Source organism: Neofelis nebulosa, chromosome 1 (assembly GCF_028018385.1).
Source record: "Neofelis nebulosa isolate mNeoNeb1 chromosome 1, mNeoNeb1.pri, whole genome shotgun sequence".
NCBI lineage: Eukaryota > Metazoa > Chordata > Mammalia > Carnivora > Felidae > Neofelis > Neofelis nebulosa.
This window is the reverse complement of record NC_080782.1, coordinates 95,310,496-95,326,866: the sequence shown is the minus strand read 5'-3', so window position 1 is coordinate 95,326,866 and position 16,371 is coordinate 95,310,496. Positions and strand designations below refer to the sequence as shown.

The 16,371-nt window shown below is 41.3% G+C and overlaps 1 protein-coding gene across 2 annotated transcripts in view; it reads left to right on the top strand.

Annotated features, from left to right (window-relative positions):
* RASGRF2 (Ras protein specific guanine nucleotide releasing factor 2) overlaps positions 1-16,371 on the top strand; it is a 245,496-nt gene that overhangs the window by 141,098 nt on the left and 88,027 nt on the right. For both annotated transcript variants that reach the window (XM_058728352.1, XM_058728343.1), the window contains exons 16-17: positions 3,029-3,154; positions 5,829-5,918. In XM_058728352.1, the coding sequence (XP_058584335.1) occupies positions 3,029-3,154; positions 5,829-5,918 (216 nt within the window). The remainder of the gene's footprint in view (positions 1-3,028; positions 3,155-5,828; positions 5,919-16,371) is intronic.

Below are 16,371 nucleotides of genomic sequence, written 5' to 3'. Positions count from 1 at the left end.
CATGAATAGCCCCAAGAAAGTCATGGATAAAATGCTTTACTTCAGAGGCACCTGGGTGGCTCAGTTGGTTAAGGGACTCTTGATTTTGGATCAGGTCATGATCTCACGGTTCACGGAATCGAACCCCAAATCGGGCTCCGTGCTCACATAGTGGAGCCTGCTTGACATTCTCTGTCTCCCTCTCTCTCTGCCCCTCCCTTCCTCAAAATAAATAAGTTTAAAAATGCTTTACTTCAGCATCAGTCTGACACGTTCTGTGTGTGTGTGTTTTGTGTGTGTGTGTGTGTGTGTGTGTGTATAGGATGTCTTTAGAAGCCAAGAATGCTGCTGTGTTAACTCCGCTGTCTAGTCTTGAAAATTCTAATTGGCAAAGAAAAGGGAGACACTGATCTGTCTTTAATTTGAAAGATGTTTGCATGTGCTCTGCATAATGTTAACACTTAAAACAGTTGGCAAACTTGAATAAGAATCTCATGCCAACAGTTTATACATTTTTGGCTTTTCACTTCAGGATACAACTCCATACAACCTCATTCCGTAATACAGCTTCCTCCATTAGGTCCCTACTGAGGCCATAGGTCTCTCACTAGATCAGCTAGACAGTTTTGGGGTATACCGCTTGAAAAATGCAAGTGACTTTTGTCTGGTTTTATTGCCATTGCAATGATAATGCCAACCTCACAGTATTTCCTGGCAAGAGAACTTCAAATGACATGAAGGGAAAGAAGAGAAATAGGAACTGTCCTTCAAAGTGAGCAAGACGATGAACTCCAGAGGGAAAAATAATGCACTTTATTTTCCCCCCAACCCAGTCCTCAGATCTGTTCCAGGCTCACTTATTACCCGTTAGTGCCCTCCTTTCTTCCTATCAGGCAGTCCCCACCATATTCTACCCTCGCTTTTTCTACAAAGTGCATATATTAGCCCAACTCACATCTGTATTCCGCTTGATGGTGGGATCTCAACAAAAATCGGAGCAGGGGCAGGCGCCGAGGGAAAGGTCACAGGACTGCTCACTGTGTTTGGGATTCTTACCCACCAGCGTGCACTTGGGTCACGGCTGTGCAACCTAGTGTCGACGTTTGCGGAGCAGTCCGCATCGCTAGTGTCTGTTTCTGTGTTCTTAGCTTGAAAATTGCCTGCCTGTGGGCTGAAAGTGCTCCCAATTTTAGCATTTGTTTTGAGCCCACATCTGCCTACTCGTCTTGAAAGCAAAGCTGTTTGCATGGAACTTGATTGAAAGTGAACATGCCAGAAGGAAATGCTTCTTTCCCCCACCCTGCTGGCATGGATTCTTCTCTCTGTAGCTGCCTGTTTGCTTACAGTGTTATTCTTTGCTTTCCTGCTCTTTCAGGGCATAGTCGAAGCCTAACCATCTCTCTCACTGGGAAGTTTTTTGGGTTCAGTATAGCTGACTAAATGATTTTTTCATTTGCCTCAGAGGAGTGAATGGTTGAATCAGACCAAGGACACGTATTTGATATTCTGCTTGCTCTTGCAAAACAGATGCCTTCCATTACTGAATTTTGAGGGAGTTATTTAGAAAATAATAAAACTCACAGCTAAGCACTGATTTTTTGTCTGTATCCTGCATCATTGCCAGCTTTACTGTAATTATGTCATTCAGGGAAAGAGCCTAAGCATTTCCCTTCCCTGGCCCCTTTCTATTTCAAAAGAACAGAACTGTGGCCGTATTTCCAAAGAAGTAAATCACGTGCAAGAAGTCGTTAGGGATTTTAGAAGGGTTTATTGAGTGAAATCTTGAATGGAATGGCAGAGGGAGCTGAGTTGAGAACAGTCCTGCTGATGGGGGGGGGGGGGAGGGGGGATGATATGAAGTTAGTGGAGGTGACACAGCTCTTAGTGGTTACCGAAAAGCCCAAGGAAGCAGAAATACAGAAGTTGCTGGAAATTTTTGTAGTGCTTTTCCATGAAAGAACATCCACAAAGTTGTAGTTTTACCTGGTTAATAAGCCAGTGGGAGGGATACAGAAACATCATCAGTAATAGCCTAATGTGACCCTAGAATGATGTGCCTTTTATTCAGAGGATCTTAGCTGCAGTGAAAAGGCTCAAATGATCTTTAACTCTCCCCACAGTTCATTCTAAAAATTTCCACTTGCCTCCTGTTGACCACTAGGTTTAGATTGGGGGTATCCAATGGAACTTTCTGGGGGGACAGAAATGCTCTATATCTATGTCATCCAGTACCATAGCCACCAGCCACATGTACTGAGCACTTAGAGTATGGCTGGTGCAAGTAAGGAGCTGAAATAGTAATGTAACTTCAGTTAATTTTGATTTAAATTTACCCAGACACACTTAGCTAGTGCTAACATATTGGACAGTGCAGCTCTCAATCCTTAGGAGTCCCCAGAGCTTCTTGGGAGCCACATTGGTAGAGATTCAGATTTTAGTTGGCTTAAGGGGGCAACCCAACCAAAGAATTAGATGAAGTCCCAATTTTGATCCCAGTCTGATACACAATCTGGAAAAGTCCCTCTTCCCCCACTCTTCTGGAAGGCAGGGAACCCACAAGATATCCTCCATTTTTTAATGTCTACTTTTATTTATTTATTTATTTATTTATTTAATTTATTTTATTTTTGAGAGAGGGGGAGACAGAGGATCCCAAACATGCTCTTCACTAACAGTGGGGCTTGAACTTACAAACTGAGAGATCATGACCTGAGCTGAAGTCAGACACTTAACCCACTGAGCCTCCCAGGTGTCCTTCCCCTGATCTTTTTAACATCCACTGTTGTGTTGGATAGAAAGGACTGGGTAGGGTCAGCCAGGTTCAGCAGGGTCAGCAAGACAGGGATAGAGAAGACACTGCATTTAGATTTAGTGACATTAGCACTCTGCCAGGAGGAATGACTTGATTTCATATTAAAGCCCTTTTAAAATGTAGACTAATCCAAAAGGCTGTTCTCCATAACGAACCTTTGTGTTTCTGTGCATAACCCTGACAAGGAGGTCTTGAATTCACGGCCTTCTTGTTAACATTCATGCTATTTTCAAGCAGCTGTCCTAGAGTCTGCACCAGTGGACCGAGCAGGAGTGGAAAGCTCCCCGGTGGCGGACAGCTCAGAACTTTCACCTTGCCGGTCACCCTCAACTCCTCAGCACCTCCGCTATCGTCAGCCTGTAGGTGAGCTCAGAAAGGGGGCTTGGAAATATAAAAGTGAAAGATGATTTCTAGCTTCTAACTTTTTCTTTCGCCGTACTGTTTCACTCCCAAAATATTTTTTTAGTTTCAGTTATGAAAATTCATTGGAAGCAAACAATGTCAGTGTCAAGTAGTGGAGTAATAGATAATTAGAGAATATGTCATTAGTATAACTAATACTGACTTGACCCCATTATGGCATTGCACTGTGTCTGGAGTAACATGAATCAAGAGGCTTATCCTTAGGTGATAGCTGGTTGAAGAGTCTCCATGTTGGTTTTATCAAAATGTTCCCAGAACCCTGATACCTTGTCATAAATCCCAGTGTACTCTAGATTAAATAGGCTCACCTGGGGCACCACAATTCGTGGGAGACCTTATTAAGGTCCAGTTGCATGGGACCCTAATTATCATTATTATTCACGTGGTAGAACCTGGTATATTTTCTATAGTTACAAAAATTATAAAGCGTCTCCCATAATTTGTTTTAGAACATACCAAATGTCCTCTAATTGGAAGACAAACTGTCAGACCAAAAGGTAGAAATCTTTTCTCTCTCCATTGTTTAAATAAAAAAATTCAAAAAATAGTGGATTTTTGAAACGCTTTGCAGTGGCTTGCCATTAGGGTATGCATTCAAATAATGTTTTCCTATTAAGAGTTACAAACTTTACACACGTTTTAAACCTTAGAAATACTTAAAAACAAATTAAGTATATGTTAATCCTTACATTTTTCTTTACTAATAAAAGAAAACAACAGTTGTTTTTGAAATGCTTCCTTCTTTCTCCTCAAGTCAGTTATTTCAAGCTGGAAGAGAAAACTATTCAGTTATGGAACAAGATTCACCCCAAGTAATCCAAGTAAAATGTAGACATTTTTTGACTTTCATACTTCTGCATATGCTCCAAATGGCCATTTCATTTGTAACCTTGGCCATGGGGTAGAAGCTGTGGTCATTGCCATCGGATCTAAGAGAGGCTAACCTGGGTCAGGCTGTTGTCAGAAGACTTGCCCAGAAGGATACCAGCCCTTGGGGAGTGGACTGATTTCAGACTTCTGATCATTCATGGGTTACCCTGGCATTTGAGTGGTTCTGGTAAATGAAGGTGGCAAGCAAGACTTCCCTGGTCTACTATGGAGTTAGCCAAATCTCTTTACTACTCTTAGAGCTTTGGTCAGTCCAGGCCTTGGCAACTTTGTTGCTACATGGGACAGACCCCCTTTTGAGTTCATGGTAACCTGGAAGAGTTTGGGGTCAAAGCCCGTGGAAGCAAAATTCTACCAAGGCAAGAGATAAATGCTCTTCACCTGGTCACTATTATCAGGGCTCTATTTTGTAGTCCCTTTTTACATATTTATTTTTGTATATAAGGTTTTGTAATTTATATAAGCAGTATTTGTAAATCCTATCTTGACTTAAACTGTCTTTTCTTTCTTCTCTGATATGACTAAATTTCACAGACATAGGACCATAGGAAGGAAGCTGAAATCTGTGATAAAATAGAAGATCCAAATAGGGACAGTATCACACATTTTCTTAGTGTGTAGCTGAAATTTTGCCTGTTCATCTGTCCTCTTGCCACCTTACTCTACAAATATTTAAAGTCTACTGCTAAAGGAGTGGGTAGAGCTGTTCTTTCTCCTTGGCTGTATTAAGCAGCTCTTTTCTTCTCTTATTTATTTATTTTAAGCATGGGTACATCACTTTAGGGACAAACTAATAAAAACCCTTCAAGTCAGAATCACAGGGAACTATTTTCACTAAAAGCCTGAATGAGGAAGAACAGTGAGGTTGGCATGAGCATGATCAGATCCTGTGTGTAAAATATCTAAGGAGGGAAGGGACTGCAAACAGGTGCTCAGAGCATCCTCTGATTTTAGAATTCATCCTAACTTTACAGGTGTTTTGAGAAGAAAACTCTACTGGTAATATGATGTAGGACATTTTTAAAAAATATTTTTATATTGAGGTATAATTCACATACCACAAAGTTCACCCTTTTAAAGTATACAGTAAAGTGGTTTTTATTTATCCACAAGATGGGGGTGGCCATCACCACTGTCTCGCTCCAGAGCATTTGTATCACCCCAAAAAGAAACCCTGTACCCATTAGCAGTCTCTCCCCACTCCCATCTCCCCCTAGCCTCTGGCAACCACTAATCTACTTTCTGTCTCTATGGATTTACCTATTCCAAACATTTCATATGGATAGAATCATAGAAGACATGACTTTTTGTGATTGACTTCTTTCACTTAGTATAATGTTTTCATGGACCATTCATGTTGTAATATGCATCAGAACTTCATTCCTTTTTGTAGCCCAGTAATATTCCCTTGTATTGATATAGCACATTTGGTTTATCCATTTGATGGTTGATGGACATTTGGGTATTTGTACTTTTGGGCTATTAAGAATAATGCTGCTGGGGATATTCATGTATAAGTTTTTGTTTGGATATGTTTTCACTTCTCTTGGGTATATATCTAGAGTGGAATGACCAATGTAAAATCTTGTTATTTTCCTATTAACAAGGACAGTACAGAGCATTTGGCTCAAGCCTTCATCCAGTGCAGGAATGAAAATGAGAATTTTTATTATCGAATATGATCTATCTGCCTCACCGTGCCATTTCCATTCTTTTAAATAACCAGGACAGACGGCTGACAACTCTCACTGCTCGGTTTCGCCTGCTTCTGCTTTTGCAATTGCCACAGCGGCTGCAGGACACGGGAGTCCACCAGGTGAGTAGGGGCGAGCAGCCAGGTACACACTCACAGCAATGTGTATTAAATCACTGGTCTTTTCCTGCCAGTGTGTTGGTGATACACTGGGCAGCTCATCGAGAATGCAGATTCCCAGCTCCCATTCTCAGTGCATCAGACTGTCTTTTATGTATTTATTATTTATTTACTTATTTTTAACTTTCTTGTTTGTAGTTGACACACAATGTTATACTAGTTTCAGGTGTACAACCTAGCGATTCAACATCTATACGTTATGCTGTGCTCACCATAAGTGTAGCTACCATATTATTGACTGTATTCCCTATGCTGCGCCTTTTATTCTCATGACTTACTCATTTCATAGCCGAAACTTAAATCTCCCTCTCCCCTTCGCCCACAGAGTATCTTGTAAATAAGCACCGTCGGGGCGCCTGGGTAGCTCAGTCGGTTGGGCGTCCGATTTCGGCTCAGGTCATGATCTCATGGTCCGTGGGTTCGAGCCCCGCCTCGGGCTCTGTGCTGACAGCTCAGAGCCTGGAGCCTGCTTCGGATTCTGTGTCTCCCTCTCTCTCTGCTCCTCCCCTGTTCACGCTCTGTCTCTCTCTGTCTCAAAAATAAATAAACGTTAAAAAAAAATTAAAAAAAAAAAAAAATAAGCACCATCAGGTGAGTCTCACACAGGTGGTGTGGGGGGATACTATAAAGAACTGTATCACAGAAGGATGTGTTATTTCTCCCATGTTGCTTTCTGGAGTTCTCTAACCTTTTTAGCCAAATTACCAGGCACAAGTGTTTCCTTTTTAATTGAGTACAATGCTAAAAGCATATGCAAGGTGGGAGGGAAGGCTTGTGGAGGGAAGGAAGATGGAGGGGCTATTGCTTTAGCTGACTCATAATTCACTTCCAGTAGCTTTACGATGCTTTCTGAATTCTCTTGGTTAATTTTCCAGGTAATGAAGTAGTACTTAAAATGAAGGCACAGTATTTTAATAGATGAAAATTATAATTCATTATCTCTGTCTTCTTCTCTCATGTGCAAGAAGGACATTGTGTTAAAACAAATCTTTATGTGGTTTCAACAGCCTTGTTGCTGTATCTTCATCTAAACTAACCCCGTGGGTTCTAATCATCATGCTTTGTAGAACCATGAGTGAGGGTGTATTTTGTTAATTAGCCATTGTTCACCTACCCCAAAAGAGTCCATTTCTAAAGCCTATGAACCTGTATTCAACAATAGTAACTAGTAGGTACTATCTGTGTGACTTCTTTCTAAATTGAAAAACAGAGAGAGATGTTCTATAATGAACATGAAGTGTATATATATATGTGTATATATATATCTCATCGAGAATGCAGCTCATATGTATATATATATGTATATATATATATATATATATATATACATACATATATATGTATATATATAATACATCATATATATATATATAAAATACATTATATATATATAATGGAAATCTTTGCAGATTAACCACATTCTGCCTCCAATATTTTGCCACACATGCTGCATTTGATGTGGTATGGAAAATTAGGGTGTTTTTTGCTCTGTTCTCAAAACTTTCTCCCAAAAGTCCCATCAACATAACACGAGACAGCCTGTAATGGTAATAGCACTGATATCTTGTCAATCCAGTTGACTTCTGTTGTTGACTCCATTCTGTAATAATGAACATTTTTTGGTGAAGTTATAAAGGAATCTTCATTATGCTCTCAGCAGAATTGCTTATCAACTGTGATTCGTTGAGACTTTCTCTTCTGTCTTTCATTATCACAAGCTAGTCTATCTTTGGAAAGAGCCTTCTCATAGGTTTCATAATTTCATGAAGGTTCATGAAGGAAAATAGTTTTTATGTTAATTTACAATGACCCTATTTCTGCATCTGCTGGAGGCTGGGTAGGGGAAGGTTTTTCTTTTTCACCTGGGATTGCAGCAAAAGTTCTAATGAGCTTTCAAAAATGGCTTTCTGACTTTGACTTGTCTGTGCATAATGGGCCAGAGTGTAAAGTAACCAAAACAACAAAGTCTTCCTCACCATTTGAACACTGCAGTTTCTGCTGCCCTTCTTCTTACTTCTCCCCTGGAACTGAAATAGCTTTAGGAAGAAAACTCTCTTCAGTGAGCCAGCTGAGGAGGGATGGATGGTGACTGACCACAGCCAGTGTGGCTAAGGGCAGGGTAGCCTGACCCTGAGTGAGCAAACTGCTTTTTTTATTATGGTGCTGCTGATGTTGCCTGTAATGTGATGGTGCCCCATAATTCAATTTTAGAAGTAAAGGAATTAAAGATTGGATTTGGCACTGTCTGTGGCCCTACTGTAAGGGTAGCACGTTGCACATGGGTCAGTTGCAATGGCTAATGGTGGTAAGAAAGGGGGTTTCTTCTGGAATGGAGGCCAGTATATTCCTGGGGCTTAGCCATTCCATGGATCCCCATAGGGGATTCCTGGAGAACTCGACAGAAGGGCTGGTTGCACAGGTGGCTGGGGAAGGTGGACTGGGAGCAGAAACAGGGAGGTGTGAAGGCAAAGATCTAGACTTACTGACAAGCCAGGGAGAGTATTAACTGCCCTGTGAAGGGCTAGACCCAGATGTTCAGGTGTTCACGGGAAGGGAGTGTTAGATAGTGGTTAACTCCCAAACCAGACTTTGTGCCCACCCTCTGATTCAGGAATCACCATCCCAGATTCACTCTAGAACCTAAGGAGTCACCAAGGCAAGCAGAAGGAGAGATTGTGTAAGTGAACACTGTGCTTGCATCAGCCTTTACAGGCTCCTGTCTGCTTGTATACTATAATGTGGGCCCACCTGACGGTGCAGGTCTGCTGTGTCCCAGCCCATGGTAGGAAACAAGGTTCCGCCCAGTTAGGCCATGTGGTCTGCAGATTGGGCTTCCATGTTTCAGGCTGTCTTCAGGCTCCCTCCTTCTTTAATCCTCTCCCACATTCACACCCCCATCCCTACCCCCAACTCTGGGTTAGACCTGCCAATTAATGATTATGTTTTCAAATATTCACTCCAGGCATTTGCAGATTAAGCTGTTTCTCTTTAATTATTGCTTGGAAGGTTTTGCTACTTCATTAAAAGAAATTTCAAATTTAGCAAGAAAGTGGACAGAAATTTTTCTTTGTAAAGACACCAGACAAGCTGCACGTGCTTGGCCCTAAAGGCAGAGAAAGATAATTTTATTTGTGGAAGATGGTCTGGGATCCACTCCCTGGGGTCTGAGCCTGCCTAATTTCCACATACAATGGGAAAAGCATGGATTTTACCCACTGCTTTATTTTAGTACCTAGAGTCCTACCCTCTCCAAAGATAGATAAGTCTCTCCTTCCGTGTCATACACTCTTTGCTTCTATTGGAGGTTCCTCATTGGAGATGAATGGCCCATTCTGTGGGCGTGATTGCAACCCTAAATCAATCCTTGTTAACTTCATATTATGAAGACTTAACAGCTTATTTAGCTCTTGCCTTCTGATTGGCAGCCAAGTTACATTGGGCCCACTTACGGCAGGATCTAGAATTTTGGGGCCTAACACTTATACAATTTATCTCAAGGAAAAGAATATAAAATCACAAGTACCAACCTTTAGGGCACCTCCCAGGGCTTTGGAAGAAAGCTCAGAAGCTTAAGCGTCATCGGCTTCCTGGTAAATCTGCTTATGGGTCCGCTCCAGGTCATTCTTGGAATTACAGCAGCTATAGGAAATTTTGCTCATTGGGGAGAGGGAATTGGGGGTAGGGGACCAGTCATCCTCAATCAGTCAAATGAGTGCCCTGTCCTGGAGTGGAGCTTTAACTTTGTACAAGATCAAGACGAAGGGCAATCGACAAGGTCTTGTGAGCCACTACACTGGTTGCAATATGTATTTTAAGCATCTGCTCAAATTTAGAAGCTCTGCATTAAAGTAGAAACTAAACTGTGTGCATTTCAGATGGATGCTGATACAGGGAATCTGCAGGTGCAGTTTGGATATAGTGAAGATATGAATAGAAATGCAAATCCAATGAATACACATATCAAGGCACGTCACTGTGCTTACTACACACCTGAAGCTCTAGGGTTAATTATAGAGTTTATGAAATGTCTCAAATAACATATGGAAGTGTGAGGTGGGTTCTTTTTATGAGACTAGAAGTAATGGCAGTGGAGTTACCACAAGCAACTCTTGATTATCCAGGAGCAGATTATATGTTTTACCATTCTAGGCAAGTCAAGGTAAATTAACAAAATAGAGGAATGGTTGAATGTACTTGGAGAAAAATTAATGGCACAGTTACAATTGCTTAGGGAAATAGTGAGGTCTTTACTGGTGATTACTTGGTGCTTGTAAAGTAGATTATTCATAATCTGTTTTCTCTTCTGTCAGACCACTCAAGCCGGTGTAGTCAATAGTAGATAGTAGCAGGGAACTGCTGGAGTGTAGGAGGTGTGTTTGTTCCTTCTCTGGTTACAGCATTCCCAATTTATTTCACCGAAGCTCTGACCCCTCTAGACTATGTTATTTTCTCCTTATTTTTTAAATGTTTATTTATTTGTTTTTGAGAGAGAGCACAAGCAAGGGAGAGGCAGAGAGAGAGGGGGACAGGGGATCCGAAGCGGGCCTTGTGCTGATAGCAGAGAGCCCCCACGTGGGGCTCGAACTCACAAATTGGGAGATCATGACCCTAGCTGAGATCAAGAGTTAGACGCTTAACCTACTGAGCCACTCAGGTGCCCCCGTTATTTTCTCCTTAGATAAGACAGGAGGTGGGAGGGATACTCTTCCCCAAGCTGGGCAAGGCTTAGACAGTCTTTTTCCCTGGAGAGTAGATCTTTGTTACAGAGAAGGCTCTGGGCATATTTCACAACGGTGCTCTTCCCTCTTACCTACAAGAGCCAGAAGTAATATGTGGGCCCCTCAGAATGTAGTCCCCAGCAGTTCTACTCTTAGGCTGGTCCACATTCAGCCTCTAGCCGTTGAGCAAAATGACCATTTGCTGTTGCTGCCAGTTCATGGCTTTAGCGACTTCTACACCAGATAAGCAGATATCAGCGATATCTCTCGGGATGTACCTGTCCCTCCAGATTTGAGAGTGGTCATTTGTCCTACAGCCTCAATTTTCTGATGTGGCCAAGAAAAGTCATTGATTTTCAGTTTTGCCAGCTTTTCTTCTTATAAGGACAGGTGTGTTAGCTTCTAAGTTCTTTACATGTCAGAGCTGAAATTGAAAGTCTCACTTGAAATTTTTATAGTGATTCTATTGATTCTGTAGGTCCATTTGGGGAGAATTGTCAATCTTAACAATATTTAGTCTTTTAATCTATGAATATGGAATGTCTTTTTATTTATTTAGATCTGTTCTCATTTCAGCATTGTTTTTTAATTTTTCAGCATATGTCTTGCATTTGTTTTGTTGCATTTATTCCTAAATATAAATGACTCTTTTTTTGTTTGTTAGTAACCCCCTGCCCTGCCCCATAGGAGGTATCATAGTTTGGGACATATTTTCCATTGTTTTGTGTTTTTCCAAAATATTTTAAAAAACATTTTTTCATTATTTCACCAAAGATAGATAGCTATTTGAAGTTTAGGGGTTAGAATGTATCTAATTTATATTCTTAAGTAAAACATTATTATCACTATTATTAATGAAAAGTAAAGAGCTTTGGCAAACCAAATTTAAATTAACCGTGATTCCAAGTCTAATTTTTAAAAAAAATTTTTTTTAACGTTTATTTTTGAGACAGAGAGAGACAGAGCATGAACGGGGGAGGGGCAGACAGAGAGGGAGACACAGAATCGGAAGCAGGCTCCAGGCTCTGAGCCATCAGCCCAGAGCCCGACGCGGCTCGAACTCACGGTCTGTGAGATCATGACCTGAGCTGAAGTCAGACACTTAACCGACCGAGCCACCCAGGCGCCCCTCCAAGTCTTATTTTTAAACACACACATTGCAGTGAGAGTTTTGAAACTGTGAAGTTGCATCTTTAACTGTACCAGGCTGAAGAGCAGCTAGGAAGGCTCCTGTCAGGTGGTCACTGCATTCTTTTCCTGGAAAGATTCCCTACAGTAAGCTAGGTCACATGGAACACCTCCTCTGCTCATCATATGTCTTTGATACTCTTTCAAGCAGACCCAGATTCTTATTCCAGCTGGCCTGGGCACCCTCTTTCCTGACTGTGTCACATTGCCAAGTTTACACTCTTTGTCCTGCCCTTTCCCGGGCTCCATGCAGACCATTCTCCTCTATTACTGTCTCTCCACTGCACAAGTACAATACAGTTGATTGTGCTTGTTCTCTTCTTTAAATCACTCACATTGCTTAATTGCCACTTGATTGCATTACGGTTTCATCCATTTTAGGGCCAGGCAGGTAACGGAAGGACGGGCTGGAGAGCTGATGCCATGAGTAGGGGGGACAGCCACCGCTCAGCTCCCCCCGATTTTGCCATGAGAGTACACAGACTAGGGCTGTCATATCTGTTTTCTTTCTCAAAGAAAAGCCAGAAATCTGGATATTTATGTGAAATCTGTTTTTAAACGCTAGAAGTGAATTCATACTTTAAAAATACTGTCCAGGTCAAACAAAGTACTTCTGAGGACCATATTTGGCTGGGAACCACCAGTGTGTGACCTCAGATTTCCTGTAATCACTTACATCTGGAGTGTAGATTGACGGAGATAAGATTTCCTGAGACATGTCTACATACTAGCAATGGATTCCTGATCTTCTTAAGGACCCTCTCCCTGACCGTTTCCTATTCCTTTGGCCCAGCTGCTCTACAGGAAGTCCATCTCTTCTCCTCCACTTGACCACTTTGGCTTTTACTGGGTAATCTTATCTCGAAGATCTGAAGGATGCCTCATCATCACCCCCTCACCATAGAAGTAATAGCAGGTACCATTTTTCTCCATCTAGTTTTATAGATTTTAAAGTAAGTGTGAGACCCAGCGTGGTAGAGGGCTTGGCCCTGGTACTTGCACTTACTGAGAATGAGGCTCATTCAGATCTGTTCACTGTCAAGTTCCAGCTTTCCTTGTCCTTACGGTTCCTCTAGTCCCACATCACATCTCCTTCAGAAAGAACAAGATCTTGGGAAACTTGAATTAATTAATGTTGTTACTGACTCTCCCTCCTGTCTTTGTCTGCAACACACCTGTTTCATCTTCCCACTGATAGGTGTGCTTGGCCCTCACCTGACAGGTTCAGCAGCTCGTGACTCCAGACAGATGAGCTCTGGTGACATTAGTCATCCATGGGTCAATTCTGACTTGGCCAGCCGTGGGCATTGAGGATCTGTGATTTCCTTCACAGGACTGCAGAAGCGAGGGCCTTAGTACAGTGATAGCATCTAGTCGGGGGAAGCGTTTATCTCTGAATTGAGAAGTGGATTAAATTTTCCAAAGATGTTGATTACCATGAATTAACCGAATGTCACATACATACCCTGCTATCTGTAGTCTGGTTCAGGATTTGTGAGAACACTCAGCTCTGTTTAAGTAGCTTATCTATTTATTGAGTGATCTTATAAGAAAGGCACAGGATGTGGGCTTTTTCCAGTGTCTGTTTTACAAGCTAAAACTGTAAATGCAGGCAGAAATCACAAATTGATTTCCTGTTTCTAACTCAGAAAGCTAATATCATGTAGATATTTCATTGCAGTGATTCTCAATGGGATGTGGGTAGGGTGGAATGAGAACAGTTAGGGACTTCTTTAAAATACCTTTATCCCCCTGAGGATTCTGATCGGCGTCCTCCCAGAAGCAGGCACTCCAAAACAGATATTATTGATGGAAATGGGCTGCAATGTGAATTGTGTGAAAACTGAAATAAGGCTAAGAATAACTGCTCTTCTATTTGCCATCCTTGGAAAGACTGTGCTCACTTTCTTGATCTGATTCTCAGTCTCCCAGTGTCCTGTGTCCTGGTAATCAGGGCATCGAAGGAAACAGGCTGTCTATCTAACCCAAGTTAGCAACGGCATTCAGAAATCTAAGGTCAGAATGCTGGCTGCATATAGTGTTTCTCATTTGGGGCTCTCCCCATCTTTTCATTTTCTGTGCAACACACCTTGTCAAAGTTCTTATTTATCTCCTCCTTTCCCTATTGTCCAATTGTCTTTTTTCTTTGGTATGTTCTCATCTCTTGGAGTTCTGCACTATTTCAAGGAGGTATGTTCTATTGCCAAGGCTGGCTAAATACTTTGTAGGGGCCAGTGCAATAAGAAAGTGCTGGTCCCCTTGTTTAAAAAACTATAAAGAATTTTAAGACAGTGATAGTTAAGCATTAAACCAAGTGTGGGCCCTTCTAAGCTTAGGGCACAATGCATTCCAGGTTTCAAACCATGAAGCCAGCCAGACTTGCATCCTGTAGGCTTGTCAGGAGTCTGATAGAATCTTAATGCTCAGGATATGCCCTTTAGTGCATTTCTAGGGTTATATCCTGGTTCTGTAGAGCTTCTCCACAGTGAAAAAGATACTAATAGTAAAGCAATCCTGTTTGTTTTGAAGGTGAAAAATCTTAGGCTGGAGGAGACTAATTAGAAAGAGACAAAAAAAAATCTAAACCCAGGACTCCTGAATCTTTGAAGATTACAGATTAAAAAAAATTAACATACACTACAGTACTTTTAATAATGAGAGAATGTAATCTCTGATGAGTCAGAAATAATTTCACTAATGATGACTCAGTGATCATAAAACAAAAATAATCCTCATATAAAACTAAAACATTTTCTGGCTTCCTGGACTTTTTGGTTTTTTTTTAACTTTTGTAATAAATGCAAGAAGGCAAATAATCAGTAATAGGCATGTCGACACTACAAAAAATTGGAAATCATTACTCTGTAAAGTTAAGAGTAGCAGTCCCAACAATATGTAATGAAAAGTGAAAATTTTCAGTGAACTTTCCTTTTTTTAATGTTTATTGCTATTTTTTGAGAGAGAGAGAGAGAGAGAGAGAGAGAGAGAAAGAGCATGAGTGAGTGAAGGGTGAAGAGAGAGGGGGAGACAGAATCTGAAGCAGCCTCCAACTCATGCAGGGCTTGAACTCCCAGACTTCAGGATCATGATCTGAGCCAAAGTCAGATGCTTAACCGAACAAGCCACCCAGGTGCCCCAGTGACTTTTCTACTGGGAGAAATAAGCAGTGATACTACTGTGGTTATGTAATATTGCATCAGCTCCATACATTAAGAAGGATGAGATAAGCTTTTAGTTACAACTTTTTTCAAAGTAGTATATCAGAGATTAAGTGTGGCAGTAGAAGTAACATATAGAAATGTCTGTTTGTGCACAGTTAATGGTGCAAGTCAGCACAGGTGAACTGAATCTTAAAGCTTCTAAAGTCTATGGTAAGAGAGGAATGGGCTTTTCATCTACCAGGAATATCCCCTGAGAGCACAGGTCCTGCACGTGTCCTAACCTTATGCAGCCCAAAGTGTCTGGTTCAGGTTGTTTCTCTTACCAGCATTTGTGGCCTCGAGCCTTACAATTGGTGGGAAGACCTGAAGAAGCAACTTGTTAGCATGTAATTAGTCTGTTTTATTGATTGTGAATCATTGTAATTGTGGATGGCTTTTGCAGAGCGTTCCCAAAGTCATACCCACATCTTGTAAACCCCTGTCTTAGGCTGCCCTCTTGGGCATTTCTATATACAAATTGAGTCAACATGACAGTAACAGCAACAATAAGGTTACATCATTCTATAGGGTATATATACGAAGCACTATTTTAAGCTTTACGGATATTAACTATATGTGAAATAGTTACTGGCATTATATTTTCTTGTCAATGGAGGAAATTAAGATACAGAGAGTTAAGCAAATTATCTAAGGTCACGTAGGTATTAAGTGACTGCTTTGAATCCTGTCATCTGGGGAATGAACAGAGGATGTACAGCATCAATTATCAATCCCAACCTCTGCCTTGAGTATATAGAGCAGGGCTGGAACTTCATTCTTTGGGTTTCTCCAGTGCCACCATTTTGTTTGGAGAAGGACATGAACATTTCTGTTGAGTGGTCTGGTGGTTTTAAAAATATGCCCCCCAGTTCTTTCAATACTGCTTCCTTCAAGAGGTGGAGTTTAATTTCTTCAACTTTTTATATGGGTAGCACTCAGTCACTTGCTTTTAACAAATAAAATTAAGCAGAAGTGATCATGTTTGAATTTGACACCTAAATCCTCAAAGGCACACTGACCTCTCTCTTGGTCATTCTCACTTAGATTGCTTGTTTGGGGGTGGCCGGGGTGGGGTGCAGGTAACCATCTTCCATGTCATGAGGAGAGGCCCATGAGGCTAGCAAGAAACTAGAAAGTAGGCCTCTGGCCAACAGCTGCATGAGTGGGCATGGACATAGATTTTCTAGCTCCTGTCGAGCCTTTAGATGACTATAATCCTGGTGGTCATCTGGATGCAACCTCATGAGAAACCATGAGCCAGACTCACCCCTCTGAGCCATTTCTAAAACC